Source organism: Salvia splendens, chromosome 17 (genome assembly GCF_004379255.2).
Source record: "Salvia splendens isolate huo1 chromosome 17, SspV2, whole genome shotgun sequence".
NCBI lineage: Eukaryota > Viridiplantae > Streptophyta > Magnoliopsida > Lamiales > Lamiaceae > Salvia > Salvia splendens.
In genome coordinates, this window is record NC_056048.1 from 10,518,131 (window position 1) to 10,537,539 (window position 19,409).

Consider the following 19,409-nt stretch of genomic DNA (forward strand, 5'->3'; position numbering starts at 1 on the left):
AATATAGTTGAGAACTATCCAAAGTACCACTACAACGATAAAAAAAAACCCGTTAAAGACATTTTTATGCAATTAAGGATGTTAATTTGTGTTTCCAAATATACCACCTACGCTTCAAAAAGTATTTTTATTGTATTGTCCCAACTAAAATCGGAGGACACAAATGAAAGCGTCCTAAAAAAAGTAAAAAATTAATTTAATTTGTCCCTAATTCTTTTGCGTCCTAAATTATTGTTATTTTAAAAAACTTTCAAAGACAAGTGATTGCGTCTCAATTTATGTCTAAAAGGTAATTTTTTTATTTTTGTGCAGTGGACCTTATTAAACTTTCATCCATTTGCATAAAGTTGGTTGCTTGGTGTAACACACTAACACTCTCATGGTGTGTTTGCCATATACGTAAGGACAAACTTCCATTTTTTAAAATAATAATATAACTCTAATAATAGTTTACAATTAGTTTACAATTTCAATTCAAATTCCACCGTCCAAACACACCTCAAAACTTCGTAACTTAGCGTTTTTAGCTATATATCCCGATTTTGCCCAAAGGCAATTAAAACACTAGAGAAGCACATTTAGTTTTTAATAAATAAATAAACTGATTTCTCTCTCCCTCCCTTTTAAATCTTGCCCAAGAAACGGTAAAGAATTTCCAAATCAAACAGAAATCCGCATGATTTTCTTTTTTAATTATTTGCATAAAATTATAGACGATGCCCTTTATGGTAAGCACAAGAGTTCATTGCCAGTTTTTCACGAGTTGTGCAGAGAAAAATGATGTTAATTATAAATCATTTCTAAATAAAATTGATTTTACTTCAGTTTAGCTTCTGTCTTTTTGTGAATCAAAAATAATGTGATCACACTAAGGGGTGTTATTGCATAATTTCAAAATGTCAAATGAAGTTCACCAATAATCCCTTTTTACACATATCCACCTTTGCATGGTGGTTGAAAAGAATCAAGGAAGTACAAGAATGGCAAAAAATGGCTTGTATACAATCAATTTTCATTTCACATTTTGATGGAATAAAAACACCACTATATATATATATTGCAAGATGTACGTGGTGAGGTGGACGACGTTAGACATTGATGTCCATACGCTTTGATCTTGTGCTGGTGATCTCATGGGAGCTCGCGAGGGCGAATCTGGGGATGCTGTAGTTGTCAGGAGTCGACATGGGCTGCTGAGGGTAGAGCGTGGGAGGTGGTGTCAGATTGCGTTGAGCAGGAAGGGGGGGAAGCACGTTGTACTTGTACGAGTCTCCAATCAGGCTGAAAACCAACGACACACACCGCAAAAAAGCTCGTTTCAAACTCGACTAGACAAGGCTACGATGGCTTAAAATAAGGCACATCAAAACAGTGTATAACTTTAAATAGAAATGAAAAACAGTGCATGTTTGAATTTGTATCATACCTCGAGCTCTTGTATAGATGGTCTTCGTCACCTGAGATTTCGCCAGATTGTGAAATTGAACGACCAACAGGGGATGACCAGGGGGCTGCACCGGGTAATTCATCGCAGAAGTACCTTCTCCTGATCAACTGGAAACGTAACACACCTAATTTATGAGATTGTACCGACAGAAACGAGTGTATGATGTAGGCATATAGGAATAAAAACACTGACCATTTTGAAAAACTTCATCACAGCTTCCTTGTCATATCTGGCTTCTTTAGCTGCCTATATTTGTGATGGAAATCAATATGATTGTCAATGAGTAGTTATGAACTGTATTATTGGACTAAACTTACGGCTATAAGGCCTCCACCGCTGGGGAAGCTCTCGACTAATGGAAGCTCTTCACTCTGTGGGAGTAATCCCTGTTTTTCAGCCCACTCACGGGCTACATCAACGAGATTACCACTACTGACTCGAGTGCCTTCTTTTGGAGCAATATCAGCTTTGTTACCAATGACAATATAGGGAACAGGGAGCCCACCGGGACCTCCTGATGCCAAAGGAGCTGAAAATGTCCCTTTTTCTCCGATCTCAACTGCCCATTTTTGTAAGCTCGACTTTGTCCTTCTTTGAGAACGGTCATGAACAAACACAACACCTAAAAATTCAAGTTCCCGCCAAAAATGAAGACCTTGAAATTCAACAAATGAATATAAGGAGCTTTTGAGTAACAAACGAAATAATGATTGCTAACCATTGATTTGAGAGTAGAACAGAGACCGGCAATCTTTATAACGTTCGTGCCCTGATATGTCCCAGATTTCGACAAAAAAGTCTCTCTCAGCTTCACCTTTCAAACTATTAGAGGAGCTACCAGAATTTCCATATGTCGTATGCTGCAAAGTAGAAAAGTTGCACGAATATGATACATAAAGTCTAGTTTCCAATGCATTCAAGGATGACAGACAAATGGCTTACCTTTACACTTACGCTACAGCCGACCGTTTGAGAAGGGTGAGAAACAGAATGACCTTTCATTATCAGATGAACAAGAGAAGTCTTACCCACACCTGAGTTAAAGTGGTGATTAATCAGATCTCTAACAATGTTATTATCCGCTAAATAGCACAAGACAAATCTAAAATTATTATCCGTTGCAATTTAAATCCCAATAACTTTAATCCTATGATTTAAACCTTACAGCCACCACGGAATCATGCATCAAACATACACGAGAATCAAAGTTATGAGTTTATCGATAACAAATCTTGGTAACCTATCTTTAGCACTTGGACAAACTGGTCATGAGCATGTACTTGACTCCTAATGCGATCGCAACATATCTTGTAGTATAGTATAGCACTTCATGATAACCAACTTTTGCGGATTTAGGTTAAAGGGTTAAAGTATTATACCTAGTCCTAATTAAGGTATGGTGATGCTCTGCATTCTTAAGAGATATATACATCAGCATATGATTTGTTTTTATCAACAGAAATTAACTCATTCCCACCTCTCACACCACTTACAGTTTCCACCAAAAACCATATAGCCTAAATCACAAGGGCGCGACTTCAAATGAAAGGAAGAAAATATGCATCCAAATGCACGAAGTTCTCGAGATTTTGTAACGAAGCTCACCATAAATCATATATGCATCACACTAACATCATGCAAATGTTTCCACGCTCTCATTCCTAATACTCTCAAACACAAACACAGAGTAGCAACATCGAATCTCACTCTTTCAGCATCCACAACATTCAACAACACATTACTACTATAAAGCTCAATTAACAACTCTAGAGGGAACAAAACACAAAGATTAACAGAAACATCATATATCACAAACAAAGAACTAAATCCAGGATGTACTGAAACAATGTCAAGGTTACCTGAATCCCCAACAATAAGCACCCTGACCTGCCCAACAGGAGGCCCTCCATCTTGCTCTTTGATATCTCTTTCTCTCTCCTTTTCCCTCCAAAACATCTCGCTCTCTCTCTCTCCAATAAGAAAATGTGAATATCCAATAATATCCACTCTCCTTACCACTACTTTTACATCAAGAAACAAGCTAAATCTTCAACAAAGAAAGCATTTTGATCTATGGATTTGGGACTTTCAGATTCCACCCCTAAAACCCATTTCACAGAGGCAACAAATTCAACATTGGAAAATCCCAATAAGATGTGAACGAGGATAGATCTTTCAATATCTTCAAAACAATCACCTCCAATCAGAACATAATGCCACAAAAAAACACTAAATAAAAACGAATCAGCTTTTTTTCAGCTTAATAATGTTGGAAATAGAAAAGGTTCAGCTGAAAAAAACTTGTATGTTTTTCTTCTTCTAGACACAAAGACGCAACTAAGATATATGCAAGAACCGTATAGACTTCGATTTTCTTCGAAAATCTAGCGGGGAGTGAGATTTCTACGATTGCGCGTAAATCAGAGAGATTATATAGCAGCGATCTAAGATGGGATTTGCGTCAGCTGCCGACAGAGATGGAAGCAAATGGGATCGGATTGACAGTTTGAACGGTTAGATCTGGGATTCTTGAAACACGACTACAATGGCATGTAAACTGCGACTTTTACTGGTGTTTGAATATTTGGTTAAATTGCCTTTTAGTCCTCGGAGTTCATGAATTTTGACATTATCCCGTCACATTATATGTCTACAAAGGATTAAAATCAAATAAAATCAACAAAATGGGAAATCAGAAACTGAACAGTTTTTCAAATTTTCGATGATAAGATGATGACAAGTGTTGACGATGTTCAATATGTACAAACAGGGGCAGGCGCAGAAAAATATCCTAGTAGGGGCTGACTATATATGTCTAATAGTAATATTTCTTTCGTTCTATAAAAAAATAGACACTATTTTTATTTTTATTCGTTCCAGAAAAGTAAATACTTGTTTTGTTTTGTTCGTCCTCTACTAATAATATTTTTATCATTTTCTTTTGATCTTTCTTTTACTTTATAAATTGCGCATTAACACTTGTATCATTTTAAAATTGTCTACTTTTATAGAACGGAAAGAGTACGTAAAAAATATCACTAAGTAAATTATTAAAAATCGCAATCTCAACAACTATACAAATGCATTAAACCTAAAACATTAAATTTGTTGATAGATTTATAATTTATTAATATAGTACTTACTACAATTTATTGAAAATAGGTTATGAATTAGGAAGAAAAATTAATATGCATACCATAACATATTTCATCTATTGTACCACCGGTTAATTGAAAAGAATAAGTAGCACTATTATTTTAAAATAATAAATGAACATTTGAACTTATAATTTAAATCAATAAATAAATTAACACAGTTTTTTAGACACCTTTTTATAGGCGATCTTTAGTAATACAAGTAGTATTATACTATTATGAATTGAATCATCTTCTTCACAAACACCTGCCAAACACCTGCCGCCATTGTTATCCTTTTTATCTACAGTTTTTCTTTTCTGATTTAGTTCAACCCTTTTGTCATAGTAATTTTTTATGATTTAGTCTTTAAAAACATTTATTTAGTAAGCACTATAGATGATTTTTGGTAAGGCCATAAGCCTCACCCTTCTCCCAATGTGTCTGCCCCCGTGTACAAAATACACACGCGAGTGGGGCCAAAGGTTCCGAGTTTAGGTTTATCTCACTTCGTTCCATATAAATAGATACTAATGTTTTTTAGATGACGCATGTGTTTAATGCATAATGGATAAAGCAGAAGATAAATGAAAAGAAAATGATAATATTATTAGCGAATGAGTTCTACTTCATTAGAGAAAAAAAGTTATTAAAAATAAAAGGAAACTATTTTTATAAGACGGCCCAAAATAGAAAATTGTTTATTCTTAGTTTTTATACAAGGGTGATGATCAATTACTAACTAATTAATAATCACAAATTAAGACCAAATTTTAGTCATTAGATTAGGAGATCTGGTGGTTGAAATAATGCCACATGAATTATATTCTAAATTAAAAAATTTACTTAAATAAACTTAAAGGGTATTAATTTCAATTCATATAAATGGTAGTTAGAATTAACCACTTTCTCTCTCCTCAAAATCATCTTAAAGTTTTAAATTTATGTAACTTTCTCGATTTAAATTATTTTTTTCATAAAAATTATATCAAATTAAAGGTAATTTCATAAGGATCCTAACGAGATCTCAATTGCATGTGTTCCGACGATGATCGGGTGATGAAATTGTACAATTATTATTTTAATTTTCGTATATGTTGATAATCAAATTTTATATCAATAAATGCATCAAACAATCTCAATATAGTGCATGTACAATATCAATAAAACTGTGTTGATATTTTCTAGTACTTTGTCATTGTGTTGATATTTATAATACACTATGTTGATATAAAAAAACTGTGAAAATTATTAGGGCATGTTCACCTTATCAGATATGCCCAGATTCCACTCCAAATCTGTGCATCTCCTAGTGTTTGCCTTCTGCTATTTAAAATCTTTTTGGCCCGAGAAAAAAGGACAGGCCCTCACTGTTCACCCGTTTTGGACCAGATTTCAAATCTTCCAAATAAATTGAGATTTTTTTTCTGCATCGAGTTTTGCACCCGGAATTGGAGGTTAATTCCCTAACTTCCCTCGCTTTTGACGTGTCAAGTGGCGGACTACACTCCATCCTCTTCGACTGTGGAGAGAAAATTGGATTCAAATTCTCATTCAATTTGCAGAGCGGCGGGTCGTCGAAAGGGGATACCACATCCAAAAATTGTTGGGAAAGAGGCCGCAAAATCCTTTTCATCTTTTCCTTCCCCATGTAAAGCTCTTCATTTTCCTTTGATTCAATTTGGGTTTTTCCCTCATCCGAAATTAAGATCTGTACATTCTTCGACAATCGAAGAATAGCTTGGGGATTCTTCGACATCTGACCAAAGGAGCATATCAATTTTTGTGTATTTTGTGAATTTGTTGGGCGAATCTATATACATGACCTGAAAATCCATTTTTTTCAAATTTCCACAGATCTGGAACTCGATCGGAAGCGTAAAACACAGTACTGCGCGGTAGGTAATTTTATCTTGGGGAGTTCTCATTTTTGTAGATGTTTCTATGTCAATGGAGCACTAAATAAAGCTTTAACTACTACGAAAATGTCGAAGTGTATTGAATAAATTTCCATTGATATGTTGTTTATTTGAATGTATGTCCACAGCTGTGCAGCTCGGGAACCGACGTCGACTTCACATTTGCAGGCTTGGTACTGGCCGGACTCTTAGTTTTATCTTGTTCAAATATGAAATTGTATTATATTTGTGGCTCGTTTGTGATTGTCCATCTAAATGTTGTCCCAGATGATGATGGTTCAAGTAGTGTTGGTTTGCTTATATGTTATCAATCTTGTCTCATTTTGTATGTAATTCGTAGGTCAAGTCGTTTTGCTTAAATCTTGTTAACTGAATCTAAACATCATTGGGAAGCTGTAAAGAGAGGTTCTTTTTTTATGTTATATAAATTACACGAATTTCGTTGTAGCAAAATTATCTTGTGTGAACTGAATTGACCGGAAGATGAGGCACCCAAGTGCCAATTATGCTTGGCTATGTCAGTTGATTGAGGATATTTTGTACATATTTCGGAGGGAGACTATTCTGCTTGTGCATAGGTATTTGAGGGTTCGCACAGGCCGTTCGAGAAGTCGAATCCTTGAGACGGCTAAACGGTACAATGAGATTTGTAGTGTACCTAGACAACTGCATAGAATTGACCGTCTACTTCATTTGAGTGATGCAAACTGTGTTGCGAATATACGAATGGATCGTAACACATTCGCACGTCTGTGTTATCTTCTCACTGAGCGTGGTGGGCTGCATGCCGGCAAGGTCGTTGGGGTGGAAGAACAAGTTGCCATTTTCCTTGGAGTTCTTGCACACCACAAAAAGAATAGGATCGTTAGGTTTGAGTTTTGGAGGTCGGGGGCTACTGTTTCATACTATGTAAACAAGGTCTTTGGTGTTGTTTTGTCATGTATTCAATTTTGCTATCAAAACCTACACCAGCCAGCGACGATTGTGCTGATAATCGCTGGAAATGGTTCAAGGTATCCTTTGTGTCCATATTCTACATCATTTTCTGATATTCTTTTATTTGACACAAATTTCACATGCTTGTAGGGTTGTCTAGGTGCTTTGGATGGCACATATATACCCGTGTTAGTGAGTAGCACAGATAAACCCCGTTACCAGTTTTGGAAGGGGCAAATAGCTACAAACACACTAGTTGTCTGTGACCGTAACATGCAATTCGTGTATGTCCTACCAGGATGGGAGGGATCAACTGGAGACTCTCGTGTGTTGAGGGATGCGGTGTCAAGGGAAAATGGACTAAAAGTCCCACAAGGTGCTTCATTGTCCCGAGTGATTATTATGAATATAGTTAATTTGTTATGAATATTATTATCTCAGTCGTTGTACTTAATGTTGAATACTCCCTCCGTCCCACTTTAGGAGTCCCGGTTTACCATTTTTGGGTGTCCCACTTTAGGAGTCCCGGTTGGAATATTTCATAATTGGTAATAGGCCCCACATTCCACTTACCTTTTTCCACTCACATTTTATTATAAAACTAATATATAAAAGTAGGACCCACATTCCACTATCTTTTTTCACCAATTTTCCTTTACATTTCTTAAAACCCGTGCTGAACACAACCGGGACTCCTAAAGTGGGACAGAGGGAGTATATTTCAGGATGTTATTATTTGTGCGATAACGGTTATGCCAACAGCAATGGGTTCCTAACGCCTTTTAAAGGTGTTAGGTACCATCTTAAGGAATGGGGTGTTGGGATTTGTATACTAAAATATGCTTCGAGCGTACATGCCTTTGTACAGTCAGCTCATGCATGTATACAAGAAACGCCACATCCACTGTTTACCTAATTATGAGAATAAATAAAATAATATAATGATTTATTATTGAAATATAATAAACACGTCTAAGGCTTCTTACTAAGAAGGTTAAAGTAGGGGAATACGATGACTTTCATCTGTTCACCAGTACGGGACTTGACCAGATCTAGTAAGAAGAAAAACGAGTTCACAACCTAGATAGGCCTTGGCTACCTATTGGTATGGTTGCGGTGTTTGTGATAATTCTCTCTTACCTAAGAAGAGATTAATAACACCGGTGTGGTACATCATTGAAAGGATCTAATACGAAATGTATTCTTTATTGCTATCTACTGAAAGAATATATATTTCAAAAAGGTTAGTATTTTCTAGTCTATGATATTAATATCAATATTGTTTATTCACTCATACGCCAATATGGGAGAGTTTGTACGTAACTCAAACATGATATCTTGGGTGGTAATAATTGAATAACATGAAGGTATTGGAATATTATTTCATAGAATTCGCGTGCCCAGTGTGGTATGATTAAATCCCCAAGAGGTGTTTGAAAAATGAATTTATTATTCAGAAATCTGCACAGTTGGAATTTTATTCCACGAATAATAAATAAAGTTTCAAACTAGAAAACTCTTCGGAGAATTAATTTAATTCAAGTCACGTAACAAACAAAATAATTAAATTGATGGATTAAGATAATCTTAAACGCGGGAAATATTGTAAAATAAAATGGACCTAAGTTATTTGTAATTTGCTGATTTAGATGGGAATGCAATATTATTCTTTAGTGGAACAAAATAATATTCCATTGATAATATATTAAATCATGGATCAATTGATTTAATTAGATATTTATTTAATTGGGTGAGCCCAACATCTAAGTCATTCCATGGATCCCCATCCTAGCCCAACAAGTCCAAGCTTATAAATAGTGTAGAGTTGGAAAACCCTAAAATATATACTACAACACACTACTCTCTCCTAACCCTAACCCTAGCCGCCTAAAATCGAAGCCTCTCTCTCTCTTCCTCTTGGTCTCGATTTTCTTGCCCTAGCACGTGGGAGATTAGGGTTTTGGTTTTTGTTCTTGTTCTATCCTAATTTATAGGATTAGATCAAGACAATCTTGTGTTTGTGTTTGTGTTGGTTTTCCCTAGATCTCATATCACTTTTATTTGAATCTTAGAGATCCGCCCACACGGATGTATAATCAAGGACATGGGGATAGCACGGAAGATTTGTGGTCGATAAATCAAGGATCTCTGGGTGGATCAGCAAGCAACGTCAATCCTATGATGGATCAAGAGGTAAAAATCAAATCTACATCAAATTGCATGTCTATGTCTTTATTTGATGTGTTCATCTATAGATCTAGCTTATTTGCATGAAATTGGAATCGAATGAATAATCACCTAAATAGATCCGTAAGGACCTGTTTGTTTTCCGTGTCTTCCGCTGCAGTAGTTCCACCATGGGGTCTGGATACTGAGGCGCCACAGAATCTAATTGAACTGTTTAATATGCGTCATACCAACGCGCGTAATGTTATAGAGCGTGCTTTTGTCGTGTTAAAGATGTGTTGGGGGATCCTTCGTAGTGCGTCCTTTTATCCAATTAAAATTCATATTCGTCTAATAATGGCTTGCTTCTTGTTGCATAACTTCATCCGCCGTGAGATGCCCGTAGATCCGATAGAAGCCGAGCTAGATGGTGCCCAGTACAACCCAATACTTGAAGATGAGGTCATTGGTACACAGTTTGTTGAGTCCATTCAGCCAACCACCAACTGGACACAATTACGAGAGAACATTACAACAGAAATGTGGATGAATAAATGATTTGGAATATGTTATTCAACTAAACCAAGACCTTTTCCTATATGACTGTATGTTCTAACATTATCACTTCAAACTTTATCCATCTCTGTTATTTTTGGTGCGTATGTGTTGTCTATTATACTTTATGCATTTTTTAACTATGTTTCTGTGATCTATTATACATTTTTTTTGGTATTGACTGTATCAGATTCGGGCGACTATGGAAGGTTTGCCTGATTGCTCTTGTGGGAAGGGAAAAATGGAGCTACGAATCACATGGAAAACGGCTACAAATCCGGGCAGGTACTACTGGAAGTGTCCATATGGAGGAAAACATCAGGGATCCTTCATGTGGTACGATGAGAAAGCCAAATATAACGCAGCACCTGAAGCCACCGTGGAAGGTCACTTTGGTCAGAAAATCAATGCTATAGGGAAGGCTGCAACGGCAGATGACCCACGACCAGGTGGTGTTGCGAAAAACCTTTTACTGTGCACCATATGTGGGTTGCACAATGCCTACTCCTCCTTCACCTTGCATCTTGTGTTCGGTTTCATGGCAGTTGTGTTGGTTCTCCTCGGTATTTTGATTCGGAAGGTCTTGTAATATACGATTGCGTTGGCCGTTTTTGTTTTTTGCTTTTTGCTGCATAGTCAGGTAGCTGAATTGAAGCTGAATCATCTGCTTGTAATGGATACTTATTTACCTACTTGTACCAAAGGGTTATTTAACTACCTGCAATGGAGACTTATTTTACTATTTAAAATTTCTAGTTGGTATGATACCTTATTTGGATTAATGCAAATATGTTGTGATCTATGGGGTCAAATATTGGTATGTGTATTTTTGTCAAGAAAGTTTAATCATTTTACGAATGAGTGAAATCGGTGTGTTAGTAATTTCTAATGATTTGTTTGGAGGCATGAAATATGTTTGTAACTAACTATTTTTTATGGAAAACCTGATTCCCTATTTCTACTTGGCTCATTAGAAGCATACACCTCTTCGTAATTAAATCATGCCACAAGACTAATTGATAAACTCATACTACACTTCAACGAGCATTATCATGAAAGCAAAAGCATGCTCACAGGGTCTGACATCACATAGCAATGACAAAATAGGTAGTTAGAACAAGAGCGTCTAATGAAAGCGCACGAATTAGATCGAAAGAGGTACGTGCTTAGCGGCTAAATATGACCCGAAAGTGCAGATTTTCAGCATCAACGAGTTGAAACATGCATCGTACACCGACTTCAACATCGTTGTCCCGAACAAAATTCATCCAACCTCCATGAACTATGAATATATCATTGCAGTTGGCTATGAACACCCCCCACGTTTGATAATGGACAGTGAAAAATGCTGCCATGTTCTCTCCTTGTTTGACATTATTGGCGGACCAGAACTCAATTTCTATAGCCTTCAACAAATACAGAAATATACTCATAAATCAAAATAAAATTTTAATTTAATTTATTAGATCGATTTGATGCAATCGACACTTACTAACCATATAAGGACCCATGTGAACGTTCGTTATTACCAAACTGAAGGCAGGCAACATAGTGTGAGTAGTTATTTCAACACCGGTGGGAGAGTTTGTGATGGAGTTTTCATCGGTGTCCGAAAGGAACCAATCATCCGACGAATCTATATCAGCTTCTTAAGTTGTTTCGTGGAATGGCAAGTCTATAATGATAACAAATCAAACTGTAAATTATTTGTTCACTATATATAAATGGATAAAAACGTATCTAATATCACCATGTCTACTACATATGTTCAATGTCCCTGGCCGGGATGCACCCACTCATGAAATCGTAATGCGTAATGTGAAACACACCGGTGGCGGGATAGATAAATGTGAGGAAATCCCCATTGTGAATATGATTTCTATACACAAACTCAGCCCACCCTTGCTTGAAGTACCAACCGCATGTGCGCCTTTTAATTTTGACATTCCACTTCCGGCCATTAGGCATCTCAACGGTACAATCCTCAGGAAGAGATTCACCATGTGTAGCGATGAACTCCGGCGGTAATCGCTTGCACAAACCGAAAAATAGATAAGCTAAAAACATGGAAACAAGTCATACCATCTTCGTAGGTGCATAACCAATTATAATACTCACAATTGCGTTGGAACTCTGGATGGAGTAGAATACCTTCATGAATCCCGGAAGCCGAGGGTGTGCTGGGCTTAGCAACCTACAAACATATAATGTCAGAAATTTTTTAACATAAAGTGCCCCTGGATTCACTGCATTTATCTCATTTCATTGGAAAATGAAATGAAGAAATTTTATTGAGTTGTTGCAGATTTGCAGTAGAAGGCAGATTCCTATTCACAAGCTGCTCTGTTGTTCATAAAAATCAAATTGAGAAATCGTTTGTGACCACACACTCTCTGCAACACATACTCGTAGTTTGTGCGTGTTTCATTGGCAGCCATGATTCGATGGTTGTTTTCGGCGGAGATGATCTAGAGCAAACTAGTTCTAAGATTTGTTCCCAAGCTATATTTGAGCTTTCCTCCAATAAATGAGACGTAGAACTACCTATTCAAAGAAGTAATGACAACACATGATACATTTACAGGACTATAGGAAATAGATTTGACTATTTAGGCGGCACCTCTTCATTAATGAAGAGGTGGTTGAGTCACTGAGTATAAATTTATGAATAAAAAGGATCTGACTTTGCAATTTAGGCGGCACCCCTTAATCATTTTTTTGTTAGGTAAATGTCATTCAAAAAATTTATTAGCTATGAACTCCATTTATAAATTGATAACCAAGTAGCAACAGACAATTCCCACTTCATCAAATTATCATATCACAAAAATTGCTTTTCGGTTTTCACTATGAAGATCCCTTGCCAAAGTTAGTTTCTGTACAAAGGTCTTAGGACTCCCGAAGGCGACGATGTGTTGGTAGACACACTGATACGTCTGAAGAATGAGACTATGTGGACTCTCGATGAGTTCCCAAGCTACTTCTTGCTCACTGCCATGAAAGAAATAGAAAGGAAGGTGGGTACAAGCTATACTATGTGGGACTTGAAAACTCGTGTTAAGATTTTGCTGTTGCGTTACCGCACCTTTAAGGAGGTCACCGCTCATCAAGGTACGCACTAACAGGCCGGAGAAGACCGTCACCGCCAATGATGATGTTTGGAAGAAGATCTTTGAGGTATGATCACCAATATTTTTTTTCCTTCTGTTTATTTTCTTCAAACTGTATTATAGATATAAAATAAATTTAATACACCGTTATTTTTTCAGAAAAACACATATGCAAGAGCGTACTACTACGAACATGAGCCAATATGGAGTAAGCTTGCAATGTTGTTCAGCATGGACGATGTCAAATTGGAGCAGTCTCCGACGGTGATCATCATCTCGGACACAACCGTGGCCGAACCATTTGAAGATGGTGATGAGGAAGGAAATTCACCCGCTATCTTCCCTACATCCAAAGTCAAACGCAAGCTTTTCGTCGAAGAGGGTGGTGATTCTGACCGTGAATCGAAAAACCAGCCATCCAATCCTCTTATCAATGCCGGAGCAGATGTAGTAGTAGTCAACCGTGTGGCTAAGAGCAAGAACTATGCCAAAAAATCAGCACTAGTCCAAGCGGATGGAACTCCTCAGCGTGCAAGTCCACTCCCAAGTTCATGTGCGTCGTCCTCTCCGGCTGCATGGTGGCACCATCCTAAAGTTTGAAGTTCGACCTCGATGAGGAGGCACTTGAGAGTCCAACTAATATAAAATATTAATATGGGGGCTAAAAAGTAGTAGCATTACATTCCACTGTATTTTGTCTTGTTTCCACTATGCTTTCTAATTTATGCGTATGTAACAGTTTGTGTTCCTAAAACATCGTATGGTGTTTGAAGTTTTCACTGAACCATGGAATGGAGTAGCTAAATATTATGGTGTGTATGTTGTGTGTAGGTCACCAAGTATTGGGTTTTCATGTTGAAATAGAACCATGGAATGAAGTTTTATAATTTGGTATGGATTTATTGTGTGTATGCTGTTCGCACATCACCAATTATTTGTTGTTGTATCCATTACAAATTTTCACGGATTTACAATACATGATTCAGCAACTTAAAATACACCGAAAATTTTACATAGAACATAGACTACAACATAAGATATTACTACACAAGTCTGAACATAATAAACCCCTCGGATAGGTTCATAAGCACCGCTACAAAAGGGGCCAACCTTGTAGGTCGGATGGTCTTAATAGGTGCAACAAAGGGGCACATACAAAACACACATCAAGTGAGAGTCTGAAATTACAAAATAAGTGCAAAGAGTCTTCTAGCTAATATATTATAATAGACAAAATAGTTGTTACCAAAATACTTATGAATCTACCACCAGCTTGCTATGTGGTTGACCTCGAGATCTAATTCTGATTGAGAAACCTGAGGACGTAGCCTAGTTTGGACTCGACAGGCATGCCCATGAAGATCTCAAGACGTTGCGTCTTCTCACACAACATGTCGCAAAGATCGTACCTCTGCGCCAGGGTCAAGCCCACAACACTTCCAAGTTTATCAAATACTTCTTGCCTCGCCTTTCCGATATCAAACTCATAGCCGATCCTAGCCGATATCATCTCCAGACGGGTGTTAGTGTCAGCATGTAACTTACCAAGGAACTCCATTAAAGCTGAATCGTCAGAATAGATTATTTTGTGCTTCTTTCCACCTTTGTTGCTGTTCCACAAAGTGCTTTCACTCTGACCAGTGTTTTCCTCGTAGTTCTCAGGTGTCAGGGTTGGCTATAGCTGCGTGTTGTCCTCCTGAGTTATATCCTCCATGTTCACATGGTAGTCATTTGAGTACTCGCTGTCAGCAACATTTTGATGTTGGAGTGATCGGGCAACATCAGGGATTTCTTCAGCACCGGTCCCAATTGCACGGTCTTTCGCAAATATGAGCACCCTCTGATCCCAATAAGTCCAGGCCTTATCACGCATCGTTTTGGCATTGCTGTCAAGCTGAGATGCCAATAACCAGATTGTTCTAGCCTACTAGTAAACGAATATTAAAGCTGATTCACACGGATTGACCTTGACGATCTGCTCCCACTGCTCGTTATCGCAATCAATCTTAAAGTCAGCAGTAAAGACCACAACACTCCTCGATAGAACTTGGGAAAGACTCTTGTAATTCTTTTTCCACGCACCAATCTTTGAGTTAATATGGGAGGTATCCGTAAGATCAGTAATGGGGAATGCCTCGCGCAGACGTTGCTCGATACGCCCAAGATAACCAGCTCAGAAACCGTTGTCAGATTTCCACCCTGTAGCGACCAGCTCAATCAAAGAAGAAGCCAATTATAACGCCCGTACTCTTAAGTACTAATTAAAATATGCCGTAAATTAGTTAAAGTGAAATTCTATCGTCATGCTATGCTTCTCGTTTTTTTTAGTAATTGAGTATAGTATTTATGTGCTTGGTATGGAATGAGACGTCTCTTTTATTTAAATGATGGAGGTTACAAGGAGACGTGTTTGAAAGTCTCGTTGAAGTAATGACGTTGATGTTGCTATACTTGGCATGATTGAATGAGATGGTTGAGATGGATTTTATAGTACTTGGAATAACACCAAGTTACTACGAGACAGTTTTAATATTCATACTTGCGAAGTGTGAATTGTTTTTGGTGTAGAGGAATACTTTCGGTCTTCGTGGAAATTTTTGGAAGTGCTATATGTAGTACGCAGCGTGTTTGGAAATCAAGGATCGATTTTGAAGAATTAATATTTAGAACAACACTAAATATTAATTGTTGCAATGGGCTGTTTTAATCTTTGTCGGGAATGGGACGACAAAAATAATTAAAGTTTTTATGAACTTCAATTAGTGAACAAGAATGCAATATAATAATAATACCCTTGGACTTCTCAAATGATGAATTAAAGTTCAAACGTTGGTTCACGATGGCTTTGGGCCATGGAAAATACAAGAGTTCTATGGCAAATAAATAAGTTTGGGCTTGATTTATTTACAACAAAATAAAGCATTTTGGGCCTATGAACTTCAACAAATAAATAAAATGTGGGAGATAGATTTTGAGCCTAATCCTTCCCTTCCCTAACGCCATCTTCCAAGGTGACCTTCCACCTTCCACCTTCCATCTTTCATCTTCAATTCTACAACCCAAGGGTCACACAAGGTTAATACATTAGCTTCTTCACTTCTCTCTTCCCCTAACACAATCTGCAATTCCAAGCAAAAACAACCGAGAAGAGTGAGAGAGTAGAAGAAATTGCAGCCCTTTTTGTTTCAATCTCACACAAGTCAAGGTAATTCCTTTTCACAAATCCATAGTTCAAGCTACTCAATTCCATTCCAGTTTCAAACATATACAACAAATTGTTGACGGAAACGAATCTGCCAAGTCCAGGGAACTACTCCTTTCGATTCCTACAACTTCACATATCAATAGCGCGTTATTGAGGTATAATCCCTTCCTTTTTGGATCATTGTATACATAGCATATCATCACACCTTAATCTCCCACACATAACTCAATCAACAAGCATCACCAATCAAACGAGCCATATTTTGAGCACCAATCAATAATCGAACACCCGCTGTGATTAACCGAAATTGTGAAAGGAACATAATTGAGTAAAGAAACTTATCTTTCGGGTTGGTTTCAGGACGAATCGGGGGCTGCGGTGATGTTTCGGGGCTACACGACTACCGACGGAGCCGCGGCGAACCACCCCGACGGCTCTGTGCAGACGGAGCAGCGGCGAACTGCAGCGGCGACAGCAACGTCCTCCCGGCGACACAGCAGCAACTCTTCCGACGGATTGGCGGCAGTGGCTGGACGCTGAAGACGACCGACGGCTCTGGCGGAGCTGGAGATGGCGACGGAGATTTTGGAACTGGCCGTTTTGGGCAAAGAGAATTAGAAAAGGTGAGGGAGGTGACGGGAAATTGAGTTTCCTCTCAAATTAGGGATCTTTTGATGTGAGGGAAAGAGATGAAGGAGAAAGGGAGAGATGGCGCAGATAGTGGAGAAGAGAGTATTACTTGGTGGGTCAGTATTCTTGGGCCTCCCTTCTCTTTTATTTTTTTGAAGAAATAAGGATAGTAATATAATTCTATTGGGCCTCTCTTGGAAGTTATGGGCTCATCAAATAAAATGGAGAAATAAGGTGGGTTGTTTGATAATTACGTTGGGCTCGAATATAAAATAACTTGGGTTAGTTGAATAAATCTTTGGGCAAATAATTAATTTAAGCGTGGGTTTTTTTTTTTTATTTTCCGAATAATTTGAAGGATGAATAATTTAACCTAAGTCCGGGATAAATATAATTTTCGAAGGGAAATAATTGCGATAATTTACTTATGAGCTTGATTAATTTTGAGGTTCTGTATTTCGATATCGTGGAGGAAAAATACAAGGAGCCAACGGAGGAAGTATTGGTGCAAGCGGCCGACCGGCGTCGCCCGCGACGCCTTGGGCGGCCGCCGAATAATCGAAAATGTACGAAAACCGAGAAAAGAGATGAAAGACTTTAATTAGAGTGCATGCATTCTAAATGTTTTCTTTCTTGAGATTTATGCGTACTTTAATTTTTTCTCAAAAAGTTTGTTCGCACGCTCGTTAAAGCCGGGTCGAGAAGTGGTTTAAGGGAATCACTAAGCTTTGAGGTGGGCTTTATTACTTAAACTCATTTATTTGCAATGATATGTATATGGTGAGATAAGGGTGGTTTAAATGTTATGTCATGCCGTATTTTATGTTTTGAATTGCCTACCTGATTATCTACTAGAATAATGTTCTACTAGACTTTGATGGTTAACGAATTCGAGTCTAACTAGGGTCTAAGCTCTACTTAGGCTAGTGCACTGATGGGGATCGTGAGCCATCCTTTGGGTCGGCCGGTCCAGTGATCGAGTTAGTGGCCACATTCTCGTTTCACATGATGGTTCAGATATGGCACATGATGGAGGATGACGATGATATTTGTCTGCGCAGACACCTTTTTATGGAAATGATTTTAGTGTTTCTCGGCATTTTAAAGTAAAACCTGAGTTTCACTCAATGATGGCTTGACATAACTTCATTGATAAAATGTATTTTGGGCATGAGTTCACTGAGTGCATCAAGTACTCAGCCCCTGCATGTGTTTTCCCTATGTGCAGGTTGAGCGTTGACGAGGACGGAGGATGCTGAGCATTTGGACAAAGACCGTATTCAATAAATGTTACGGTTACTATTATGTCTTCATACATAGTAGTAGCTAACTCTCAAATGCTTCCGCTATGCCAAGTTTTAAAACTCTTATGGACTATTTTTTTTTACGAACTTTGTTGCTTCGTGATTCCAAACTATAATTTAGTAATAAAGTTTCATCTTTTGATCTACATGTTGTACCCCTTGATTGTTTCCCCTTTCTTCCCCGCTTCTTAATTCCCCCATTAGTCGCGACTCACCGTGCTTTCTATCCTTAGGAAGTGCGGTCGTGACAGAATGGTATCAGAGCAATTTTTCCTTCCGCTCTGGACCGAGAGTCTCTTATTCAATCTAGTCTAGACTCGTTTCGCTAGACTAAAAGAGTATTCATCGAAGGCTCAACATTCCGTCTCGCCGCGCTCAACGAAAGAGAAGGTAAAATGTTTGAAATGAGGAATGTTTATACAATTGATGTTGGATGTGATAATCAATGGAGTATGATTGAGATATAGACTTCAAAGGCCTTAGATGTAGGCTAGTCATATACGCGTGGATTACTTTCTTTTAAGGCAATATATGTATCGATGGAACGAATGAGGCATAGAAAAGAGCGAATTCCAAGGGGTGTTGAGATGACGAGACAATGACAACCCTGTGAAGCGCGACTTGTGCTAGTTCGAAAGATTGACGAGATTGCAAGTTACTACGTTTCTTCATACCGGGGCGAAATGCTCGAACGAAAATAAACGCACGAAACATCTATCCATAGATGATAACTTTAAAAGAAAGAATCGTTACGACCCTTTTTTTTCAAGGTATCCAACAGGTATACACACTGTAGCACGTATGACGTTCTCTACGCGTATTTATGAACCTTGCATCCTTCTCTACCCTGTATTTTCGATTTGTTACTAAGGAAACTTACTTTCATGTAGATGTCGATTATGATTCACGCACCGCTAAGAGGCAGGTACGTCAAGAATGGGATGCGAGCTGTGGAATTGTACCGAGGGTTCGAGAGAGACGAGATGGCCCCTTTGATGTCGTA

General features: G+C 37.9%; 2 protein-coding genes and 1 long non-coding RNA gene across 3 annotated transcripts; 1 reads left to right on the plus strand and 2 right to left on the minus strand.

Moving 5' to 3' along the window:
- Positions 1-860: 860 nt before the first annotated feature.
- On the minus strand, positions 861-3,975 carry LOC121775265 (small GTPase LIP1-like). The gene is made up of 7 exons (XM_042172313.1): positions 3,307-3,975; positions 2,390-2,481; positions 2,166-2,307; positions 1,765-2,069; positions 1,640-1,693; positions 1,427-1,554; positions 861-1,281 (listed from the first exon to the last, which is right to left on the minus strand). The coding sequence occupies exons 1-7, from the start codon at positions 3,401-3,403 to the stop codon at positions 1,089-1,091; spliced, it is 1,011 nt and encodes a 336-aa protein (XP_042028247.1). The 5' UTR covers positions 3,404-3,975; the 3' UTR covers positions 861-1,088.
- A 2,018-nt stretch (positions 3,976-5,993) lies between these two features.
- On the plus strand, positions 5,994-11,057 carry LOC121773422. Its single transcript, XM_042170282.1, has 9 exons — positions 5,994-6,174; positions 6,215-6,232; positions 6,439-6,479; positions 6,629-6,673; positions 7,053-7,513; positions 7,735-7,812; positions 9,509-9,629; positions 10,348-10,833; positions 10,942-11,057. The coding sequence occupies exons 5-8, from the start codon at positions 7,227-7,229 to the stop codon at positions 10,744-10,746; spliced, it is 885 nt and encodes a 294-aa protein (XP_042026216.1). The 5' UTR covers positions 5,994-6,174; positions 6,215-6,232; positions 6,439-6,479; positions 6,629-6,673; positions 7,053-7,226; the 3' UTR covers positions 10,747-10,833; positions 10,942-11,057.
- Positions 11,058-11,267: 210 nt separating this feature from the next.
- LOC121774082 lies at positions 11,268-12,705 on the minus strand. Its single transcript, XR_006044910.1, has 4 exons — positions 12,564-12,705; positions 12,276-12,351; positions 11,654-12,188; positions 11,268-11,563 (listed from the first exon to the last, which is right to left on the minus strand). It is a non-coding gene; the product is annotated as an uncharacterized LOC121774082 (long non-coding RNA).
- Between the last annotated feature and the right edge of the window lie 6,704 nt (positions 12,706-19,409).

Bases quoted from the DNA above. Each gene is read 5' to 3' on its own strand.
- LOC121773422 (XM_042170282.1), top strand. From the start codon at position 7,227: ATGGATCGTAACACATTCGCACGTCTGTGTTATCTTCTCACTGAGCGT. The intron at 7,514-7,734 runs GTATCCTTTGTG...ATGTCCTACCAG, and splicing joins ATCGCTGGAAATGGTTCAAG to GATGGGAGGGATCAACTGGA. The intron at 9,630-10,347 runs GTAAAAATCAAA...TGACTGTATCAG, and splicing joins ATCCTATGATGGATCAAGAG to ATTCGGGCGACTATGGAAGG.
- LOC121775265 (XM_042172313.1), bottom strand. From the start codon at position 3,403: ATGTTTTGGAGGGAAAAGGAGAGAGAAAGAGATATCAAAGAGCAAGAT. The intron at 2,308-2,389 runs GTAAGCCATTTG...TCTACTTTGCAG, and splicing joins GCTGTAGCGTAAGTGTAAAG to CATACGACATATGGAAATTC. The intron at 1,694-1,764 runs GTAAGTTTAGTC...TCACAAATATAG, and splicing joins GCGGTGGAGGCCTTATAGCC to GCAGCTAAAGAAGCCAGATA.